The sequence below is a fragment of the Solenopsis invicta genome, chromosome 12 (assembly GCF_016802725.1).
Source record: "Solenopsis invicta isolate M01_SB chromosome 12, UNIL_Sinv_3.0, whole genome shotgun sequence".
Taxonomy (NCBI): domain Eukaryota; kingdom Metazoa; phylum Arthropoda; class Insecta; order Hymenoptera; family Formicidae; genus Solenopsis; species Solenopsis invicta.
The window spans coordinates 16,935,788-16,961,209 of NC_052675.1; the positions used below are offsets into that span (position 1 = coordinate 16,935,788).

The window sequence follows — 25,422 nt, forward strand, 5'->3', positions numbered from 1 at the left end:
GCCTATATATATCCATATATATAGTACATAATAAAATCCGCATGCCCCAATTTCGAGACTCGTTTCGGCGAAACGCGGGTGTATCGTCCCTAATCTGGTGTCTGTATCAATGAAAACTACTTCTCGAAACGCTTCGACTACCTTTCCGTAATCGCATGTGCCAGCCGTTCATTGATACCTATCATCATGGGGTGTACACTGCTAAATTTGTAGAACAACTAGTACGTTTTAATTGATATTCTGATGTTGTGCAAACATTTTTTCTACGTGGAGCAATATAATACGCCAATTATAACGCACCGATTGATATAATGACACGCAATTCTTGATTTACGAGAGTTCGTCCCCTTCAACATATTATATGAATTAAAATCAATCATTACTCTAGGCATGAGATTCTTTATAGAAGAAAGGAGTATCTATTTCTGGTCTTTGATTCAGTAGAAAATCCCGGTTCGTGATTCACGAGATGTGCTCGAGATGTAGTTGAAACGGATAGCCGCATCTACTGCTTGCGGGTGCGGTCCAGTGGTAGCATCAGTGTCGAGTCAGACGTCGCGGATGTCGGATCTCTCGCTGCTATACCTTTGTTCACTCTTTTTATTCTTTCTTTTCAAGAAAACTGATATTTAGTGTTTAATTTATCATCATTTAAGGACATCTCTGACCATGCCGAACTACCGAAGGATTAAATTGTTTTTCGGCATATTTAAAGGTATTTATATATTATTTTTGGAACCCTGGCGGGCTGATATTTTTTGCAATCAGTTCTTTTGAGATACTTGTAGTATCAGTATCAGATCTAATAATTAAAATTAATTTAAAATAATACTTTTTAACTTCAGTTTATAGTTAAGTTTTAAGTCCAACGACCATATCGACAGTTATAAAACTGTCGATGTGGTTGTTGAACTTAGAACGCAGTTATAAAACTGAAAAGTATATTTCATAATTGGTATAAATATATTATTAAGCACCAAAATCTGCTTCGAGTAAAAAATAGCACTTTTTTATTTATTTATTGTATTCATATCATTTCAATCTCTCTGTTCGATACTCAATTTTATTATTTTATATATTTTCTCTTCTATCGTGATATTCTATCGAAATGATTGTAAATAAAATAATTTTATGTTTCTATTATTTCCTTCAGGGCTCCAAGGTTAAAATCATCAAGTGTTTCATAGAGACGCTCATGTAGGCGCCAGGCATTCGCATACATTTATGGCATGTTCCCCTCTCCGTTTATATCTCCTCCATCAGACATGCGCCTTCAACCCCTCAATGCCGGTGTTGCGACTCCCTCACACATACTCTCACTGTCACGCAACTTCTTCGTGTACTTTAAGGAAGGATCACGATTTGAGAACTTGCCAACGCGACACTGAGTTTATTCTTACGTGAGTCGCGCCGCCGTGTTTTCCTCGATTTCCACGTCGTTGTCTTTGACTAATTTTCGCAGGAATAAATCTCGTTCCAAATAAATTTTCTCCGGGTTTTCTCGTTCAATGTTCTTGTATATTAGCGCCATTTTTTATAGATGCTACTACATCCTGTTTTTCGATGTTTGAATCTTTTCTTTACAAAGAAAATAAAAATTCATAATTTTATCATAAATTGTTGACCCTTTTGCTAAATTTTTAAAATAATTATTTATATAACAATCATTTAGAAATTTCTATCAAAGTATTTTTGTTATAATATTCGTATTGTATTATACATAAATCGTATTTATATTTATTGTATAAATCAACGATATGCAACCTGCAGCTCTATGGATTTTTTACGGCCCATCGACAGTGTTAAAAATATAAAATCACAATATTTATTTTATGTAACCTACAAAAATAAAAGAAAAGTGTATTTTTTCAAACTTATTGAGAATTTTAAAAAATCATTTAAAAATCTTTGCACACATTTACTACTTACATATAATTCTGTAATTTCTAATTAATTTTTCATTAAAAAAATTAAGTAAAACTTTGGCAATGCTGAAACGCATTCCATAATTGTAAAAATGTTGCTCAATATCGCGATTTGATCATTGGCTTTGATGTGATTGTGGTGAATCTTCGAATCGTCCGTTTGTGACATGGCAACCGATTAATCAAAAAAACGATCTAAGCGCGACTGGCTGCGATTTTTCTGATCGTCGCAATTTACGATCAGAATTGACGCAAATATTTGCTCGGCCGTTGCTCACGAAAACATCGAAGCTCTTTCTTTTGCTGCCAAATTGCCCGTGAGTTTTTTCATATTCTCTTTCGTGCAGCTGCAAGAAGTGCATTACTTTGCGAAATGTTGAAGTCTCAATCGAAAAATACTTTTCCGAAGTTGTCAGAAAGTTCATTATTTGATGAGTGACAAAACGGCTTGTTCCATTTAAAAAGATTTGAAAAAATTTAAGATCAGAAAAATTTAAGTAAATAAATGAAGTGAAACTTATGCTTAACGTTATTATAAATTATATTTAAATTTAATCTTCTATTTTATTATGTTTGTTAATAAGTACCCACACAGCACGAATGACTGTTTGTCGACCAATAGTCGATTTTTTTCACTCAACTCTTAAAGTCGACTATTCTCGGGAGAGAAAAAAATGTCGGCTAATACTCGCCATAAAGTCGACTTAAAATCGACTGTTATAGGTTGACTTTTAGCCAACTATTGTCGGGTCATTTGTCGACTTTTAGTCGACAATAAGTTGGCATTTAGTCGACTTTGAAGTCGACTTTATACTCCTTCTGCCGGCCGACAGCCAACTAACAGTCGACTCGGTGTTGTTTGGGTAATTATGTTAGAATTAAAATTCAAATAAGTTAATTATTTATTTTATTAAATTTTTCCAAGTATTTACGTCGGATTTACCAATACGTAGTTTCGTTAAAATATACAATATATAATTTAATTAAAATATATCTATTCGTGTAAATTTCATTTGGTTATTAGCAAATAATTTGGACTACATTATGCAACTCATTAATCGTAATTTATTTTCATTAATTTGAAATATTTGAATGCACAAATTTACATACAAACTTATGCGTCAAAACTGAATTTATTAAAAAATCGATGGTTTCTCCAAAGATTTATTCTTTCTTTTTTTTTTAATCAACAACAAATTTTGATCGCAGATGCCCGAATTTTGACTCTGAAATTAGCTGCAAAGACAAAACTAAAAAATTGGATTTATAATGATTTTTGCAACAAAAATTACTATCTTTTGCTGCTATATTAAATAAATAACGAGTAGAAGGAAGCAAACGGTGTTTAGTGTCGCGCGAGACGTCGTAAAAGGTAAAGAGTTAATTTATCTACGTTTGCGGATGGCAACATTCAGTGGTGGACAGAATACTTGCAACAGTTTTTCTCAATTGGTTTTGGAACGCAGCCTTGCTCATCGAGCGGTGGACCTAATTCTCTGGATCCACAAGTAAGAACCAATTATGTTCAATCGCTCGGTGAACTGGCTACATTCCGAAACCCATCGAAAAAAAAGCGTTGCAACTATTCTGTCCAGCACTGTACCTCCTTGAAGCCACAATGCAAACGCCCACGACGTGGCGACACATCGGTCACACGTGCGCCATACAAGTACGAGGTGAGGAGAGCCAAAGATGGCTACGTAGACGGTAGTTATCATCGTCGTTGTCGTCGTCCTCGTGGTCGTCGTCGTCATCGGCGTCGTCATCGGCGTCGTCATCGTCGTCGTCGTCGTCGTCGTCGTCGTTGACGTCACTGGATAAAATGACGCTGACGTGACGTCACTGGGGACGCCTGCTTCCCGCTGTAACGTTCCCTTGACGCCGTTCCGCAACGTTCTGACGCCATCCTCCCCCGCGTGTCGGGGGATGCCCGGGTCTCGCTGCTGCGGGGTGGAGGCGCCGACGACGCCGGCTGGGCGCCGCGACGGCGGCCATCATGGGGTTGGTAGCTAGGATTTTAGTTGTTGTCGTCGCAGAGGAGCCGGTTCTCGCGTAACGATCACCCTCGTAACGTGTCATCTTCTGCAATTTTCTACGCGAGTAGATAAATAGCATCACAAATACCTCAATTAATAATTGCACGGCAGTAACATTGTGACCAATTTGGGAATAGACATTGCAGCGTTTATGTCATTAATTTATCGAATGTAAGCTTTGTACTTAAAGCTATATTTAATGCTTCCTCTTATTAGACTTTTGATTAGATCTTTTTTTTCTGCTACTATTGTGATCAGAGATGTATGGGTCACATCTCAAAACATAACCAAGAATATATCAATTTCGTAGAACATTCTAGTACTCCGTTTGAGTATGCGTAAAATTGGAGCACACTTCGCTTATTGATTTAAAAGTCATTTAATTATTTGTTTACTCTTGATTCTTATGTCCTATAAAATCGCGTTTTGTAGCTAGTACTTATACTAATGTTGTGTTTCATATATACCAATATATTAATAATATAATTATATGGTATATATATTCATGTGCTAATATAACAATAATTTATATATTTATATACTAACATTATATTATACTTATTTGTCAAATTTGATGAGGAAATAGCATTACTAATCAAATCGAAATTTTTACACATAATAAGTATAATAAATATTCGTGCAAAAATCATTACAAATCACATTTTTCATTGTTTTCTTCTTTGAAATTAGTTTGTGGACCAAAATTCGGGTATTTGCGACCAAAACATTCTTAAGGATCATATTTCTTATTCGATCTATCATTTCAGTTTAACACACTTGGTGCTATCTCTTATGCATAAATTCATATTACTGTACCGACGTCCGCTAAAGATATTCACCTCTCATTAGAAATGTGCATAATTAACGGAGCGGATTACTGACGAATAATATAACAAATCGATAAGCTCTCTTACTCTGCGCAATCCTCGACGAGTAGGGTCAAGATAAAATTAGTATTCTTTCATAAATCTTCTCTTAGAGAAACTCTTAAAGAATAAATTTATTTTGCTCCAGGTATATTCCACGGGAACAGATACTTTCTGTCATGCCACTTGCCTGAAATGCTCGACTAACTGCAGCTGCTTTCCTTTTAGTGAACACATTCGACACGAGCATCATACTATCCTTTTCTGGTATTCAATAAGTAACGAAGGTAGAACGACGTGTCGACTGTGTTCATTAAAAGGAAAGCAGCCTATGTTTTGTAGCTCGTGCTCGTTACTTCAATTAGAAAGCATCAGGATCACTCTCCTCTCCGCAAGCTCCATTGCGTCAAAGCAATCTTTATCATTAGACCTCTTCATAGATGTTCATTAGACGTTATGTGAATCATTGATAAAGGGTTCGTGGAGCCTTAGTGGATGACAAACCGACGTCACATGGATAGTTAATAGAGGATTTATGAAGCCTCTATTGATGGTGTTGGATTATTAATAGAGGGTTCAAATAACTTCCAGTGGACGTCCATTTGATCTTCAATGGATGTCTGCTAGTATGTCATTATAAAGCAAAAATTTTTTTGTTTCAGATTATTTTTTGTTATAGCACATTTTAATAAATTTACGACACATTTTTAATAATTAATCCTTATTTATTACATTTTTATTATATTGTTTACTTGCTTTGCCAGCTGTCTTACTACTTATAAGTTTTGAACCTGGAATTTCAGGATCATAAGTCTTGTGCCTTATTCGCTGCGCTTTGGTTTACTAGTATTATACTGGATAGACAAAAATTGACGTCCACTGGATGTCAATTTCTATGTGAAAGGAGTATGTGTAAATATATACATTTTACAATATCTTATTTTTTTCCATAGTTAAAAGTTCAAAAGTCTAGACGGTTTTTGTGTAAAAACTGTTCTTCTGGCAGTTTGTGATCTATCTTCTAATTGAAGTAAGTCAGCATTTACTTTTGCAGGTCTTTCCAACAATTTCTCTTAACAAAATGTAGTTTTGTAACAAAATACTATGTATATTTTAAACAAAATCAATTTTTTTTTATTTATTTTTGGTGGTGGCTCGTATTGACCTGTTTCTCTTTATTACGCAGTGTAGTCGCATTTTTTTTCTTTTTTTATAAATCACGTCCTAAGTAATAAATATTTCTCCCGATAGCAAAATGCGCGCAAAGTGGCAGCAAATTCAATCGGATGACAACAGATCCATAGCCGTGTCCGCATTAAGCTCAGGATTTGTCAGCAAAACCTGCTGACATGTTATGATTGGCGATAGAAACTGAGCAGGACCTGCCGACATAACTTCCCAAGGAGCACAGTCTAGTGGCACAGTTATAGAAATGTTTATACAACTTTCTTTAAAACTTTGTAACTTTTCTTATAATTGTACTGCAACTCAAAAGTGCAAATAGTAAGGTCGATAAAACGTTTATATAAAACGGCTAACACATAATAAGTGTCATACAGACGTTACAAAATCTTAAAATAAATATAATCACTTAATTTTTATGTATAATTTTTATAGCCGTGTAAGCATTATAAAAACTACAAATAGTTATATAATCGACATTAACATTTTAGTCATATAATTTTTCAATATGTAAAATGTACGAACGTTTTATGGAGTTGTAAAAACTTTCTTGTAATTTTGTGCTCCTTGGGTCGACAACAAATCGAGAGCAGAAATCGAGCAGACCCTGCGAACATTACCTGATGACAGATTTGCAGCAGAAATCGAACAGAGCTTGCAAACATAATTTGATGACACATTGGCAGCAGAAATCGCGCACTGCGTGCTATTACGTAGCCATTTGAATGCCCATTTAAATCGTGCACGGACCTCTATAGGTTTGTTCGCGTCTCATGCTCCAACACACTCCAATTCACTTTAATGCGCTCCAATACGTTCAAGGCAAATGTATTGTAATGTAAATATTTAATTAATATAAAATAAATATTGTTTTTACGAAAAATAAACATTCAGAAGAAACATTAAAAAGGTATTATCTTCTCAATGGGATTCAACATGAAAAATGCTGAATAAAGATATTTTCAAATTTCAACATAATTTGTATTGTAATAAAAATCTTACAGGTATTCCAGCTCAGCGAAATGAACTCCCTGGGAGATTATTTTACCGAATTTTGTAAGTTTCTCAAGAGTTCAGCAATATTTATGAACTCTCTGGGAGTCAAATTTTATAAGCTTCCTGAAAACTCTATCTGCACCTAAATAAATTATCATCTTATCATCTCTTGCTGCAGTTCCTTCAGTTTATTTTCATGCTCGTTTTGCTTTTCTTCCTCATAATTATCACGTGTAATCTTTTTCGGTTTCGGATCATTTTTCTCAAGTCTTCCTTCTTACGTTCTCGCACCATTTCTCTCTCTCTCTCTCTCTCTCTCTCTCTCTTCTCTTTCTTTCTTTTGTTCAGCAAGCAGGAACAATTTTAATTCTTTTTTGATACAATTAACTTGGTACAATTACCCCAACAATTGCAAAAGATAGGTTTCATGTAATCTCAAACGAAGCGCTGGTTCAAAATTTCTATAACCAATAACAAACAATATTTTTTATATAGAAAATATATTAACCCATTCTTTTCCACTTATTTATAAATATCTTTCTAATTTTTTGATCCATTTGTATCTAACATTTTTTCAAAATATTTCTTTAAAGTCTTTATAAAAATTTAAAGAAAAAAAGTGGAAAACTAATTATTAATAAATTACGCATACCCTTTTGAGAAAATCGCAATTTCGAAGCGGCTTCGCTTATACGTCCTTCAAATCTCACTCAGGGTTACATGATTCAATGTAAGTTCCGATAATTTACATCCCTGATAAATTGAGCACTATCTAGCGTAACGAGTTTAATAGTTTTTGCCATTGACGATGCGTCTTCATAGCACTAGTGTTGTTTAATAAAGTAGTAGGCGCCTGCGCATCAATTTCATTCCTCTCCAGCTTGATATTTAAATATATTTGACAGTGAAAGATCACTCCAGGGACCGAACGCTTCTTTGGTCAATAATGCCTTCTCCACGAATTCCAAATTAAAACCACCCGGAAAGTAGACGGACACCCCCAGTTCTTCGTTGAAAAATTCAAGGAATTCCGTTATCAAGGCGAAGTCCCCGAACTTTTCATTTGGTATGTTATATTTAATAATGATAGCTTCAGGAATGGGCTTGAGATCTTCGCACTCAAGATTTCACGATTTGTTCCATTATTTCATATTATGTAGCTAAAGCGACTAAATTCTTGTTTCTTCTCTTTCTTACGCTCGCTTTTTAGTGCCCTCTCCTCTTTACACTTTGCTTTCTCTTCTAAAGCTTTCGCTTTAAGTTCTTTTTTTGAATTTATTCTATTGATAAGATAGATTTCGGAGATATTAGTAAGATTATAATAGACATCTCGTCTTGACGAAGCCTTAACAAATTAACTTTTACCTTGCTTTCCGATATTTCTTCACCACGACGGTATCGTTCACTTTTTTCAGAAATTCCACTGCTTTATCTGGTAATTTCTATTTTTTTTCTTTTCTTTTTTTCATGTTTTCAGGAAAAAAATATAATAAAATCTGAAGAATTTCTCATAATTTCTCAAAATTATTTTAAGAAATTATGAGTTTTTTTTCATTCCTTGTTATTCCGGGAAAAATATGAGAAAGTATTAGAAAATCTGTAAAATTTTTTTCATATAATTTCTCATAGTGTCGTTCTGAGATATTATCAGATATGTTTTATGTTTCAGAGAAAAATATGAGAAAATATTAAAAAATCTAAAGAACTTTTCATAATTCATATTATTACTTACAAATTGTTAATATGAGAAATTATAAGAAATTTCATGACAAAAAATTTTACCAGGGCTATTTTAAATATAAATAATTATCTAACTTTCTCTTTTTGATCCCTATAACATATATATGACATATATGGGTCATACTCTACCCAACCAGCAGACAATGTTTTTAAATGTTTTTTTAAATGTTTAAAAAACATTGTCTGCTGATTAGATATTCAACGGATATTTAAGTGCATGTCAATTTAAATGATTACAATGATATACTGCTCAATTTCGGCTGCCAATTTGTTATCAAATTATGTTTATAAGCTTTGCTCGATTTCTGCCGCCACTCTGCCATCAGATTAAGTCAGCAGACAGTTTGATTTCTTCCGCCAATTTGCTGGCATAGCGTGTTAGCAGGCTTTGTCATATTTTTTATGTCAGTTTATCGGCAGCATCTGATAGTACAGACACTGTATGCAATTTGTTGCCATTCTATTATCAAAAGTTGATAGCACGCTCTGCGCGAAATCTGCTTCTGCAGGCTTGGCTATCTGAATTCATGATAAATCTAGAATCTATTAAATAACACTTTAACAAATATAGTAGTTAAAGTTTAAATATAAAATATTCATTACTAATAAAGTTACTGAATAAAATATAAATGTATGCCCATAATACCATCTTCTTCACTAATAATGTTTTAATCTTACCTTAAATAGAGCACTTTGCAATTATATTTTAGTGGACATGCCAGTTTATTAAAAATATGATTTTAAACGAATAATTAACATTTTTCCATTTATCCACTTTTTTAGATATAGACACTTTTAAATTATATTTAGCTTATCGATAAACCGTAGATCGCATACTTTCATCCCTCTATCTCAGATTAAAGCGTCATTAGATTATTCTCATCCGAGGTAGAATCAATCCGCAGGCAATTGTTTCGCTTGTAGAAAACCTGGTACGATTTACGGTTAATCATCGTTATTTGACCTGTGTCACGCGAGTAATCCCGATCAGGAGATTGCTGCGATGTGCAGCCAGCCACTGACCCCTTTCATCCCTCTGTCTGTTTCAGGTTGGCAGCGCAAGAGGCGGCACAAAAGGACCCTGGATACGCGAGCCGCATTACGGGAGAAGGTCGAGATTGGCCGGATTGAGGAGTGGCCTCGGTGACTAAACCAGTTTCGAAGAGGAGGTAAGTGACAATTGTCGATTTATTAATTCTCGTCTCTGTTAGCCTCGATACAAAATATCGTGATTTTCGTTATTGATTCTTACTTGGAAGAACAATTTATTTCGATGGCTTTGGTCGAGTTTAGAAGTTTTGTCGCCAATTAAAAAATTATATAAAATCTCGGAAATACATATTAAATAAACGTGAATTATTGAAAACTCGACTAAAGATAAAAACTATCAAATATAAAGCTAAATTGATTAAAAAGTGTGTTGTCAAGCGTTAATGTTTAGTAAATTGTATTATATATCACTTATTTAAATCTCAGTTTATTTTACGTTCTCACACGAATAATTTTCCAATCAAATTTTTCAGTACTTCAGTAAAATCGTTTTTTCTATGCATTAGCCAGCTATTCCGTTACGTTTTCAAGATGCAAACAGGTTTTTGAATAGAATATTGACGCTTTCAGGTACTTGGTTTGGTGGACATGGCGCCAGGCCGGGATAAGGGTAAAAAGGGAAAAAAGGGTGATAAGGGAGTCGACAAAGACACCAAAGCATTATTTATCCTCTCAGAGGATAATTGCATACGGAGGTACACGCGCTTCATCATCGAGTGGCCACCTTTCGAATATACCATTTTGCTCACTATCATCGCCAATTGCGTGGTCCTCGCCCTCGACGAGCACCTGCCGAAGCAGGACAAGACCGTACTCGCACTGAAGCTCGAGGATACCGAGTTCTACTTCCTCGGGATCTTCTGCGTCGAGGCGAGTCTCAAGATCCTCACCCTCGGCTTCATTCTTCACCGCGGTGCCTACCTGCGCAACATCTGGAACATCATGGACTTCTTCGTCGTAGTGATCGGGTGAGAATCGAACGTTCACTTGTGAGTAAAGTCTTCCCCTTTGTCTTCACTTCTCCTTGTCCTTTCTTCTCGTTTCTTCCCGAATTTTCTATCAGCGATCTTGATACATTTTATGTGTTCTCGAAAACACACACACACACAGACGTAATCGGCCCACAATGTAATGCCTATATTTAGCGATTAACTATCTTTAGTTACTTCTTGTTTTAATAGCGTTACCCGCGAGTTTAGATGTGATTATAATATAGCCATTATTACTATCGTTCCGACGTTTCACATTCTTCTAGATATACAGTATTTTTCATAGTCTAGAGAGTGTACGTACGTACATAGATACCTAGATTACACACCTATACGACGATCCTACTCCTTCGTGGCGCTCTTTTCACTAAAACATTACCTTATTCTGTCAGATCGTTTATTTTTGAGCATTAAGATCGATAAAGTAGAGAAAAGTACATTCCTTTAGATATAGTATATATCTTGAATATCTACTATTCACAATATTAATAATTTGTATAATTTAAAATTATTATTGCAAACCAATATTTATGGCATAAAATTGTTTTTGCATATCGATATTTTAATAACGTTTCTTTACAATTAATTATATTAAAATAAAGAAATGAGGAGTCGCAAATTTTATAATTTCTTTTTAAATTGAAATTTATATGTTGAAGAATCTACAAAATCTAAAAAAATAGGTATATTAATTTACTTAATTACAGTACAAAAAATAAAACTCTTCATTTTTCTTAATCTCTTGCCAATTTAAAAAAAATGTTTTTTTACACATTTTAAATTAAATATTAAACTTTCTTGTTAAATTATAAGATCCATTTGGAATTCATCATGAACAGAGATACTGTTACAGTCATTTATATCCATTTTGCGGTCTTTCGAGATTTAATTCTAGGGTTTTTTAATCTTCTACGTACAAAAATTCCATCTGATCGTCTCTATAGCATTATCTCCTTGAATTAGAAAGAACGATAATTAACCATCTAGTGGACGTAGTACTTAAGAGTAGCATGAGTCTAATAGAGTAGTAAGTAGTAAAGTGTGGCGGGGTATATGTATTTTTGGGACAGGGTCATCACGGCGCTCTCGGATTACATCCCGGATTACACCCCGAATATGGATCTGCGCACGTTGCGTGCGATACGCGTGTTGCGACCGCTCAAACTTGTCTCCGGCATACCGAGTGAGTAGCGCATCAGAGTACAAATTGGAAAGCGATTAGATTTCTGGGACTCGAGGCTATGCCCGGCTCGAGAAAATCCAAAAGAGTCTCGCGTTGCCAAAAGAGCCCCGATGTAAGCGAGGTCTCGCAAGACCGTCGTAAATAGCGCACGAAATATTGATGAGCGCGTGTTTTACACCTCGAATCTAACGTGGATAATTGTTTCTTATCTAAAATTATCTCTAAAAAGTTATTTAAAATTTAAATAAATCGTACATTTTTTGAATTGCACTCGATTGATTAAATTATTGTTGAGTATGTACATATTAAGCAGTACTAGGCAAAGACGTGAGTGCGAGCTAAGAGCACACTTAACATTGTTCCATTTTATCTTTTCTTTTATTCTTTTACTGTTACGTATGCGCACTGAATAATAGAAATATTAGTCAAAAAAATATTTTAAATATGAGATGTTTCTTTCAGATGATTATTTAGCGTTAAATGTGCGATAAAAACGCAATCTCGTTGCTCGAAAAAATTTACTCAATAATAAATAATGGATGCTTACAACTCAAAACTTTATTATGTCTGATCTGAAATTTGGGTGCCTCGAAGATCGAATACGATGTGCCGTCAAGAATATATCTTATTTTTCGAATAATAGTTATATAGATTTGACAAGGAGTAAATTGATAGATATATGAAGTCAAGTAGATCAGAATTAGTCGCAAATATATTTATTTGTCGCTTGTAGAACGCTTTCTTCGAATTAGATCAATCGTTTTTATCGTTAGCAGTATTGCCCAGATAGGTACTACTCAGAACTCAATGTTTTGTATTTAGATGCAAGGGTATCCTAAATCCTTAGGCGTAGAATCACTTCGAATTAAATGTACATGTTATTTAAATTAATTATTTTTTAAATAATTAAAAATTTTCAATTTAAGATTTTAAATTAATTTCGAGTTGATATGTTTATAAAATCTAAAATAACTTCTGTAAGAGTATTTATAAAATCAGATGGTGACCTGTTAGTACTTGTTGTAAAATACTAAATTGTTATTATAACTGCTATAACAAGAGACAGATTATGTTATTGTATTATTTTTTTTTTACGAGAAATTAGTCTCTTCACAAATATTGATTTTACACTTAATAAAAGAATCACGTGTAATTTTTCGGGCAATTTTTCGAGCAACAATAATAAGCACAAGATTGGAGCATAAAATTCCATGTCAATCCGTAGGAATGGTAGTTGGGCCTAATTACTTTTCGCTGATTTTTTTTGCGAACAGGTCTTCAGGTGGTACTCATGTCTATCATCAAGGCGATGGCACCGCTTCTGCAGATCGGCTTGCTGGTACTCTTTGCCATAGTAATATTCGCCATCATTGGCCTCGAGTTTTATTCAGGAGTCCTGCATAAAGCGTGTTACATGATAGAAGACACCAGTAAGTGTATTAGAAGGTTCAGACAATCTTCTAGAAATTATCGTCCAACAAATTGCTTACAATATTATTTGTCTTATTTTATTTACACTTTACTTATAAAGAAAAACCTGCAAAAACCTTAAAATGTACGACAATATAATTTACATTAATAATTACTTTAAAAATACATATTTCTAACTTTGGGCGCCTCAGGCACCCCTGACATTAACGTTTCTGAGATGTTTTACAATGTTGGACGTTGCAGGTGTGATCGAAAAGGAGGGCGAGCTGGCGAGACCTTGTACCTTCGGCATGAAAAATAATACCTTAGGCGAGGCTCATACGTGCACTCCGAACAAATCGATATGCATGGATCACTGGGAGGGACCAAACTCGGGCATCACCAGCTTCGATAATATCGGATTAGCCATGCTCACCGTTTTCCAATGTATCACTATGGAGGGCTGGACTGCCATATTGTACTGGGTAAAGCAAGAAATATGTTCTTCAGTGTTAAAAAGTTCTTTCCTCTCGTTCTCATCCTGTCTTTTATCGTATATCTTTTTCTATCTTTGCTTCTCTCTTTTTTTCACTCGTTCTCTTTCCTTTTTCTCTCTGTTAAAATATCGCTCTCTTGTTATCGCGCATGATTTGCCCTATACGCAATATCGTTTTACGAAAGGTACGATAGCGAACATTCTCAAATCTCTGGGTTCCGCAAATATTTCGTCAATCCCTTATCACCCACTTCATGATTTTAGTATTTCATTTTTGTACAAAACTATAATTCATTTTCTCGTCAAATCATCCCCTTCTGGAAGAGAAAGGATATCGTGTTACCAAACACAGCACGTGTATTTTCTTCCAGCCGCTTCTAAGTGTCTCTTGCTCTTTCGCAATTAATGTTGACTAATCTTTACTTCGATATACTTATTGTATGTTCGCATTTTTTCTGCGTTCAGCTTTAGCCGAATATGTCGGCTTTCGGATTAAAGAATGCCTTGCGGATACAGCTAACACTGACGTATATGTTTACCTTGCTCAGTATAACACTGTCAATACCGGCCCTCTTTTTTGATGTTTCAATATTTGATGTTAATTGCATTTTTTGTGCTTGACCCTTTCATGACAGAATTAAATTCTCAAAAATAGAACTGAGTAAATGTTTTTTTTTTGTCTTTTAGCGCTAAATGAAGCTAAATGCGTTTTGAAGAATTACTAATAAACTTATTTTTCTCGCTGATCACGAAAGAGTTAATATTCAGTCGATGGATCACGAAGGAGAGGTATTTTCAAATATTTTACTGTTATATTTCAATATATAAGCAATAGATGACCTCGAAATCCTTTGATATAACTCCATCGGCTGTAACATGATCACTAATTGTTATTTGTTTATTGAGATCTCAAAAAAATCTTCGATCTTTGCAACAGTGTGGAGTTAAGTATTTGAAAACCTGTAGGTTCTTCTCTGAAACAGTAAGTAGTAAATAGAAGGATGTAACGAGTAGTCTGAGATCAATTTAAACAAAAATGATATGTTTCTCTCATTTTATTCTCTTTCTTTCAGCAATACTAAAGTTCTGCAAAGTCAATGTTGCTTTGTAAATGTGATCGTCGAGTTTCCAATTTGTTATATTTTTTTAGATAAAATCTTTCCTTCATGTCAATAAACTTCTTTGCGAAGAAAAATGAATATTATCGAATAAATAAATAAAAACGATAAATAAATTCGACCCTTCGGCAGATCACATTTATTGCGTTGTGTTTGGCAAATCGAGATTTCCAGTGCCAGTGCCTCTGTGTCGCATATAACGTTCCTTTGCCATTAATTAATAAACACGCTGTATAACCGGTGCATATGTTCCACGCAACGTTGCTTCGCTCATATTGATTCTGATCTGAATATTTGCAGATGAATGACGCTCTTGGCAGTGCATTTAACTGGATGTACTTTATACCATTGATCATTATCGGGTCATTCTTCATGCTGAACTTAGTTCTCGGTGTCTTGAGCGGGTGAGTATATCGCTTCTGAGAGAATCGCGCGGCCTTTCCACCCAGAGATAATTTCTGGGGCGACAATTGTGTCTCCAATTCGGTCAAGATCGCGAGGTCTATTTCTTCAGAATAAAATTCTTCACTAAACTCAGCTTTTATGCTCCTGAGTGAGCTACTATTTCATTTGTATCACGCTTGTAGAGAGTTTGCGAGGGAGAAAGAGAAGGTGGAGAACCGGCAGACCTTCCTAAAGTTACGAAGGCAGCAACAGCTTGAACGCGAACTGAATTGTTACCTCAATTGGATATGCAAAGCAGGTTAGACCAATTATCATGGAAGAAACACGTAAATTAAAAAGGATTAAATAGAAATGCGGTTTACGAAAACTGAAAAAAAATCTCGTTTTCAAAAACAATATTATAAAAAAAAATAATAGAGCCATTGTGTGTGGAACAATGTCTCAAAAGTAAATTAAAAATTGGCAGAAAAGAAACTGTTTAATAACTATATTGTATATTCTATACAACTTCTATCTAATTTGGTGATGTCAGCAATTAAATATTAAATCTCTCAAACATATCTATATTCGATCTATTTTAATTCACTTATTTTGTGTAACACTGTGCAAAAGTGACGACTCACTGCGTAAGCTAAACTCTGCATGAACTGCTTCTTCTACGTGTATATTATATAAAAATATAACGTAATATCAATTATTGTTAGTACATAATGTTTACTTTTCAGAGGAGATGATTCTCACCGAAGAGAGAACTACAGAAGAGGAAAAAATGCACATATTAAAAGGTCCATATAACGTAACACATATCGATGTCATGAATATTCACTTTCATAAAGTTAAAAAGATTTTTGAAGCGAGCTGTATCTCCAAAACGTGCTCGTACATATTTATACAGAGTGCTTCGAATACTCAGAGTGCACTTTCACTCGCGTTTCTTTCAATGCAGTTAAATGGATTTTAATTTTTTTCTTCGTCAGAAATGCATTAGATGCCGTATTCTGAGACAAAGCATTCTCAAGTTTCGTAATTTTATTTAACTTTATGTAATAACGCGCTGGTTTCGTGGCATTGGCAATTATTAATTTAAATTTCGCTTTTGACACATGACAAGCTACCTCTTTCTCTGTGCAATACACGCATACAAATTTTAAGTATTAGTATTTTATGGAATTCTAAAAAGTTTCGTGATCTATAATCAATATTTACATGCAATTTTATTCAGATTAAAGAAATATAATTCATAATAATAATAATAATAATAATAATAGAATTCATGAGCAAATTAGTTCACAAAATAAAATACATCGCAATGTATAATCCATTTCGTAAATACGATTCTTTCATATTTCTATCTACTTTTCAGTCTGACGTGAAATTTACATGTTTAATAAATAATTAATTAGGTCGTTACTTATAAAGAAGGTTGGCTAATTTAATCTGTCTCTTTGTTGTACGTAGTAAGAAAAAAAGCAGCGGCAAAAAAGAAAAAACTAAAGGATCTCGGCAAGAGCAAGAGTACCGATACCGAAGAGGAAGAAGGCGAGGACAGCCAAGACGATGGTGAGTTGTATTTTGCCAATTCGATGTCCAGTTGTGCCAAGTATTCTCTTTTTCTTGTTCCCCTCTTTTATATTTCAAGTTGATAATTCTTCTTCAGAATATTCGAACGAACTTGTGAAATCGAGACCGAGTACAAGTAGTAAGGGTTTACACAATTTCTTAGTAGTCAGAACCTATGTTATATCAACCAACGATTTAATCTAAAGCGATAAAAAACAGTAAAAAGTAAATTCAGTGATATTTAAAAAATTATATTTACGAAAATTAAAGTTGTTAAATTAGTTAATATTACATTCTTGTTAGTCATGAAATATGAAATTTATATAATTTAGATCCTTGAAATCTTAATCGCAAAAGTAGCTTAGCAAATTTCATTTCTTAGCAAGTAGCACGACACGTACTGTAAACATAGTATAAAAAAAATTCTATAGTCAAACAAAAATTTATGTAATTTACGTTAAAATAAAATTACATACAATACTGTTCAATTAATAATCGACTAGCTTGTAATATGTTCTGAATAGCCCGATTGTATTTTATGCTAAAGAAGTATTTTATACTTTGCAGGGTCCTCAAGATTCTTTTCCTTCAAGTCAAGGTTGAAGAAGAAGGGCACGTGCCTACAGTTCTGGCGAGTCGAAAAAAGATTCAGGTTTTGGATACGTAGTGTCGTCAAGTCGCAGGCGTTTTATTGGTTTGTCATCATTCTTGTGTTCTTTAACACCGCCTTCGCGGCCGTTGAGCATCACGGCCAACCAATATGGCTCGACAATTTCCTCAGTGAGTTTCGTAGAATTTAAATATAAATTTAATTGCTACTCCATTTAAAAACTTACGTAACATGTAAAAATTTTGTTAATCAAACTAAAGAATTTACTAAAGGACACCTCAACAGTTAACCCGTTAAAATCTGAAAAATTTTGATTGATAACAAAAACTGATTGTTGATTGTCTGAGAAGATCAAATCTCTTTGAGTCCTATTTTAAATATTTTTTTTTTATTCACAGGCTACGGAGATTATGTGTTCCTAGCTCTCTTCATACTGGAGATGTTCATAAAAATCTACGCGATCAGTCCTCGCACGTACTTTGAATCAAGCTTTAATCGCTTTGATTGCATCGTCATCTCAGCCTCGATCTTCGAGGAGATCTGGTCCTACTTTTACGATGAATCTTTCGGCCTCTCCGTCCTACGTGCTCTTAGACTTTTAAGAATTTTTAAAGTCACCAAATACTGGAAGAGTCTGAGGAACCTCGTGATATCGCTGCTAAGCTCGATGCGCAGCATCATTTCCCTTCTCTTCTTGCTCTTCCTCTTCATCCTCATATTCGCGCTGCTCGGTATGCAGCTATTCGGCGGCCAGTTCAATTTCGAGGGGGGCACGCCAGCCACTAATTTCAACACCTTCCCCATCGCGCTAATCACTGTTTTCCAAGTGAGTACAGCCGATTATTATTACTATACGATTCTAATATATAAATATTCAATCTGGATCTTAAAACTGGAAATATCGTAAGAGAAGATGAATCTTTTGCTATATTATATAAATTGTGCTGGATTCTTTGACCAATTTTATATTGTATCGTATATACTTCCTTTGAGAATGAAGAATATTCGTTGATATAATAATTGATAATAATGATATTGACAGATCCTGACTGGAGAAGACTGGAACGAAGTCATGTACAAGGGTATCGAATCGCAGGGCATAATCTATTCGCTCTACTTCATTATACTCACGCTTTTCGGTAACTACACCCTGCTGAACGTCTTCTTGGCTATCGCCGTCGACAATCTCGCGAATGCGCAAGAGTTGAGCGCCGCCGAGGAGGAACAGCAGGAGGAGGACAGGGAGAAGCAGTTGCAGGAGCTCGAGAAGGAGATCGAGTCGCTGCAGGCGCCCGGTGGCGCGCCGAAGGATGAAACCAGTTCAAATCTGTAGGTTTTTCTTCCCTTTTATCATATTACCATAGGAAATTTTCATCTCTTCTTAACGTTTTGTACTTGTAGCAAATAATATGTAAATCACAGCGAATCATTATTTTTTTATGTTAAATATGCATTTGTATGCAGAAAAATGTCCTTTTTTTGTGGAAGATTTTCTATATTGTAATCGAAATAATATTTTCACGTATTCTGAGTAACAGAAAAAAATTTTCGACATTCTGCAGCTAAGAATAATTTAGGAGACGCGCTGATAAAATTTGCAAGAAGTCGGCTCTTTTAAATTTCTAGAGTTTCTGGTCGCGATCTGTGTAAGATAAAATCGGACCTTTCGCAGGAACTTTGATATAAATTTTGTGATTTTATACAAATCTTGAATTTTCACAGGATTAATCAAGCCAATGATCAAAACGGAATGATTATTGATTATTAGTAATTATTCGTAATTATTTAATGAAAGCTCAATAATACCCAGATGTAGATTAAAAAATATAAAAAGCATTGTCGACGGAGAGATGCAAAGTGGGGAACGACATCTCGTCTTTTTCAGAGATGAAACCCAGACATCCGAAGAGAAGAGGAAGGATGAAGACGATACGGGACCAAAACCAATGCTGCCATACTCCTCCATGTTTATACTGTCCTCTACAAATCCGTAAGTAATAATAATCTAATCGCTCTGCAATTCTCCAAGAATATTGAACACCTCAATGAATATTATCATATAATACTTGCACATGAATCAAAAAGCGCAGCAGACATCTGATTTATTTTTATATTAGCGATCGTATGGTCTATTTATTATCTCTTTACTTTGATATTTTCTGAATTGTATTTTAATATTCTATGACGTGTATTATGTTTTTTTATCTCAACAAGATTGTTTCTCATGAGAATAATAACGAGACTTTCTAATTGCAGCATAAGAAGAGCCGCCCATTGGGTCGTAAACCTTCGGTACTTCGACTTCTTCATAATGGTGGTGATAACGTTGTCGAGCATCGCGTTGGCCGCCGAGGATCCCGTTGACGAGAATGCGGATAGAAACAAGATCCTCGACAGCCTCGATCACGTGTTTACTGGTGTCTTCACCGTCGAGATGGTGCTGAAGATTATCGACCTTGGCATCATACTGCACCCGGGCTCGTATTTGCGCGAGTTTTGGAACGTTATGGACGCGGTCGTAGTGATATGCGCCCTAGTGTCATTTGCCATGTCCGGCACCGCAGCTGGCGACAATCTCTCGACTATGAAGTCACTGCGAGTGCTGCGAGTGCTCAGGCCTCTTAAAACAATAAAGCGTGTGCCGAAGCTTAAGGCGGTGTTCGATTGCGTGGTGAACAGTCTCAAAAATGTCATTAACATTTTGGTAGTGTACTTACTATTTCAATTCATATTCGCTGTGATCGGAGTGCAACTGTTCAGCGGCAAGTTCTGCTACTGCACCGACGAGAGCAAGTATACGGATAACGATTGCAAGTGAGTATATCATTTAATTTAGTCTTTTTGATTCTACATACTTCGAAAAAGAAAATATTTCAAAGAAAACATACATAAATATATTAAAGCAGGGATTTCCAAAGCATAGGATGCAACAAATTTTTCACGACAGTGGTAAAAATCAAAATTTCGAAATAAATTATAATCATCAAATTCTTTGCGCACGAAAATGATTTTGATGTTGTCAAAACTGTCACCAAAAAGAAATGAGAAATAAGAAATTATTGTGGAAAATGGAAAATGGAAAGAATCATTGAGCCAATTATTAAGTACTCATAAATTATCGGAATAATTACCAGAATAAATAATGAAGCAGTGATGTAGCACGCTAAGTGCTAAAAGTGAGACAAAAGAATTTTCAATTTAAATCTCAGTCAGTTTCGTTAATTTTTGTTTATTCCTACATTATGTATAAAAGAAATTGTATATTTTAAATTAAAAAGTAAGAAGATTAAAGTAATACAGATAAATAGTAACACAAACAATAAATTTACACAACATCTTATCATATTCACTAAAACTAAACGAATCGTGAATATTTTAATAAATGGGTCACGATTCATACAAATTTGGAAAACTTTATATTAGAGGGAAACGCTACATTTAATCAAAGTGAACAATGATCTCGATAATCCCAGACAGCATACGAGCCAAAGGTTCTTTTAGGAATCCTTAGAACATCCTTAGAATATTCTATAGTGTAGGATGTCTACAGGAGATCTTTATTATATAAGCGGAAACAAGCGATATAAATAAAAATTAAAAAAAGCAAACAAAGCAAAAGCTAAAAAAAAATTCTTTGTTGCATATCTATTCTCAAATTATACTTTTACAAATGGAATGGAGACCAAATTCATTTTTGCGACAGGGGTAATTACATGATTTTCGACAAGGATAAACTGTTACCAAAGTTCGAAAAACGGGAATGGAAACAGCAAGACTTTCATTACGACAACGTGTTGATGGCCATGCTGACGCTGTTCGCCGTCCAAACCGGCGAAGGCTGGCCGCTGATCCTGCAGAACTCAATGGCAGCCACGACCAGGAATCATGGCCCCATCCGGAACTTTCGTATCGAAACGTCCATTTTCTACATCGTCTACTTCATCGTATTCCCATTCTTCTTCGTCAATATCTTCGTGGCCTTGATCATCATCACGTTTCAGGACCAAGGAGAAGCTGAACTACAGGATGGTGGAATTGATAAGAATCAGGTAATGTCCCTTATTTTTCCACTCGAATTAATTTTATATTAGCTTCATATTTCACTGTAGTTGTTTTAAAATCCTTGCATAAGAAGAATATGAAGTAACTATATGTATTAAAATTTTAACCGTTTTAACAATGAAGATCATATTACTTAAATTTCTGAAATCAATGTGCATTAATAAAATAATTATTTCTAAGTGTAAACAAATTTTTTTAATCGTAAATTCCTCCAAGTGTGTATATAAATTTTTGTTGTGTCGAGAATGATAAAATCATTTTACTAATTAACTTTTTTCGATTGTCTTCTTAGTTTTAATTTTTTTCTTTCCCACATTTTGGAAAACGCATACAATTGTATAAAATTTTACTAACAATAAGTATCATTGACAGATATTAATAATCGTGTTAATCTTTCAGAAATCATGTATCGACTTTACGATACAAGCTCGTCCGCTTGAGAGGTATATACCGAAGAAACGAAATACCGTAAAATATAGAATTTGGAACATAGTCGTATCTCCGATATTCGAATATTTTATCATGCTACTCATCGTATTGAACACATTATTGCTTATGATGAAGGTAAGTGTCACGATCTTACTTTTACCTTACGATTTCTTTAGAGAGACTCGTTAATCAGATTATCAATTTTTCTCCTCGATCAGCTCCGATGTAGGAAACACGAATAATAAAAACTGACGAAATTAAATGTAGATTAGCACACAAAAACACGCAACTTAGACTTGTACGTATATATGTTTGTTTGTTCGACTGTATGTTTGTTAGTATATGCATTACAGTACCATGGACAAAGCGATCCGTACAAGAAAACACTGAACTACCTAAACATCGGCTTCACGGGGCTGTTCTCTGTCGAGTGCATACTGAAGATCGCAGCATTTGGCGTGAAGGTAGGCTCCACATACCGCTAAACATCCCTTTTCATCAAGCTCTCAATATATTCTGAATAAAATATTCTAAAATTTAATTCGAGACTCTCGCCAAATCGAATCGTGAAAAACATGACCCCTCACGTATTAATATCTACTAGTACACAGGTCAAGACGCGATGAGGGATAAGAAAATTACAAAATATCAAAAAGACGACAATAAGTAAAACAATAAATTTATATATGTTAATATATATGTTGATAAAAAATATCAGAAGAGTTTAAAAAAAAAATTATATTTGAACATATCTTTTATATAAATTTTCGTTTACATTCACGAAACAGAAATATGAAATCTAAGAGATGTTTATTAATAATTTTGTATAAGAGATTATGAGAACATTAAAAATTAATAAACATCTGTTTTATCCATCAAATATACATACTTTTTAAATTAATTATTTAAATTAAATTCTTTTTCGCAGCTTTTCTTACGCTTCATGGTATCTTGACCTCGATTCTGACACTGTTCATGTACAAAATCGTGTAACGATAATTAGAGATTTGATTTGTATCTGTTGCGACAGAAAATGTCTCGAAGCCATTTAGCGAGCTTCGACTAGTAGAAGTGCATACCAAATCGGGAATGATAAAATCATTTTACTAATCAACTTTTTTCGACTGTTCCCGCGAGTAGAACTACTACAAGGACGCTTGGAACACCTTCGATTTCATCACGGTGATCGGCAGCATCATAGACGCTCTCGCAAATGCATACGATGTACGTAAAGCACCGGAAAGTAATGAAAAAGATAATGTAAGCGTGTTAATTGCGTTTTAGCTACTAAAATTTGTAATAGAAATCTTCCAGATATATGCACATGCAATCGGGAACCTTCCAAGAAATCTGAGACTAGTCTGTGATTATGATAGTTGCTTGTTCTGATGAGAAATCATTCCAATAAAATCTCGCCAAATGTCAGAATTAATCTTGTATGTTGACGCAAATGAAGGTTCATAGTGTAAACGACCCTGATAAAATATTTTATATTTTGATGCATATGTATGAGAGATCTACCGATACTAACTAGAAAAATACTAACTGCAAACATTTTTACTGAAAAAATTTTATTTTAGTTATATTTATAATAGATCTTTAATTATTTCCAAAACAGAATTAATGTATTAATGTATTGAGAGGTGATGATACCGAAGATTAAGAGTTGAAGATTTATATACGCTAGAATTTATTATATCAAAATTTTTTTTTTATGTACTATTCATTGCAAGACAAGATTTTTTATTCTTGGCAATATAGGGCTGGAAATTCATCATATCACTGCAACTGTTTCAACATGCCAGATTAATTATCATTTGTCGATCGTTTGAAACGAATTTGTCGGAATGTGCTTTTCGTTAGAACATGCATCTTTAGTGATCCTTAATTGCCGTGGCAGTACTGCTTGATGCGTTTTTGTCTTTCGTTTAACTCTTTTGCTGCTTACTTGATTCGCCATGCAAAGCCCGTATAATGAGCTAGCAGATAAATTACGACAACCGAAGTACCTTGAACACCTCTGCATTTTCTACTATTATAGCTTCATACTGTGCATTCATACGCTACATATATCACACTGTACCTCGCTACATTTGCACAACATTTTACACAGATATAGAGTTAAAACAACTACATGTAGATAAACAACTACATGTACGTTTACATGAACACGTTCCTGACACCAATCCTATCCATTCTTTGTATTATCATAGAAATATTTCTTTCTGTATCGACATTCTTGTGACTTAGATTAACTAATGTCAGCTGTAGTTTGGAGATAGAAAAAAGAAGCAAATACCATATAGGGTATTGCTCAAAAGTTTCTTCCAAATCACATAGTGATATTGGTTATTTTTTTATTCCACTGATGTAGCGATTTAGCCGATAATATGTGTAGGATACGAATAGTGTTGATTTGTAAATCTCAGAGAAATATTCAGTAAAAGTTTGTGCCGGAATCTGAATATTTGTTGCCTGCGCTTACAAAATATTTTTCATAAAAATGTCTTAGAAGGTAAGAAAATAGCTAGAATTATCGTGAAGTGAGTATTGATCCTGACATTAAAAAGAGCTGCTTACGAAGTTACTCATCGCCAGTGTTGATTGCAAGTCATTAGTATTTCTTTTTTTTTTTAATTGTAATTGTCAAAAGTTGAACAATCAGAAGTTCAATATTGAGAATGGAATAATCTCGCAATCTCACATATTTCTGTAATAGGTGTTGTCGAGTGAGCCCAGTGGCCAGCTAAAAAAGGTATCCAATTACTATCTAGTTTTTACATTGACAACATAAGTCGAAAGAAGTTACGACGTTGCAAGTACAGAATTAAGCACCGTAAAAATACCGTAACTCTAAATTTTTTTTGTTTAAAATCCGCAATAAGTTATTCTTTGTAACTCCTTTCTGAAAAAACTGCAATTATTATTTCAGATATAGATATCTTTATATATTATTATCGTTTTCGGTATTTACTTTAGCAAATATGTATGTGTATACATTAGCAACAACTGTAAAATGATGATGACGATCAACATGATTTTATTTGCAATTATTTGCAAGAGAAAAAGAGAGAGAACTGGGCATCAGAAATAATATTTTACATTCTCGAGGCCCTTCCTAAGTCATGTTTAGATCAAGTCACTTTTATCTTATTTATTTATCCTATATGCATCCTATGTGTTTTTCAGAATACATAAACTATTCATACATTACACTAACAGTCTCGAATATTTTACAACACTCCAAACAGTTATTATACACTGTAGTAACATTATCAGACAATATTTTTATAACGCATATGGATGTGGTGTCTAATATATCTTGATGTCTCACGACTTTATTTATCATCTTTGTGACGTAATTC

At 34.2% G+C, this 25,422-nt stretch overlaps 1 protein-coding gene across 9 annotated transcripts in view; it reads left to right on the plus strand.

Annotated features, from left to right (window-relative positions):
- Window positions 1-536: 536 nt before the first annotated feature.
- LOC105196036 (voltage-dependent calcium channel type A subunit alpha-1) overlaps window positions 537-25,422 on the plus strand; it is a 37,483-nt gene continuing 12,597 nt past the window's right edge. The window contains exons 1-20 of one of the 9 annotated variants that reach the window (XM_039455482.1): window positions 537-715; window positions 7,911-8,071; window positions 9,795-9,914; window positions 10,366-10,763; window positions 11,855-11,967; window positions 13,242-13,397; window positions 13,642-13,862; window positions 15,292-15,395; window positions 15,579-15,694; window positions 16,122-16,181; window positions 16,855-16,956; window positions 17,524-17,736; window positions 17,965-18,392; window positions 18,609-18,895; window positions 19,452-19,556; window positions 19,823-20,380; window positions 21,270-21,615; window positions 22,028-22,192; window positions 22,411-22,521; window positions 23,198-23,281. In XM_039455482.1, the coding sequence (XP_039311416.1) occupies window positions 10,384-10,763; window positions 11,855-11,967; window positions 13,242-13,397; window positions 13,642-13,862; window positions 15,292-15,395; window positions 15,579-15,694; window positions 16,122-16,181; window positions 16,855-16,956; window positions 17,524-17,736; window positions 17,965-18,392; window positions 18,609-18,895; window positions 19,452-19,556; window positions 19,823-20,380; window positions 21,270-21,615; window positions 22,028-22,192; window positions 22,411-22,521; window positions 23,198-23,281 (3,549 nt within the window). In that variant the 5' untranslated portion in view covers window positions 537-715; window positions 7,911-8,071; window positions 9,795-9,914; window positions 10,366-10,383. The other 8 variants (XM_039455480.1, XM_039455479.1, XM_039455485.1 and 5 more) reach the window with 8 other exon arrangements.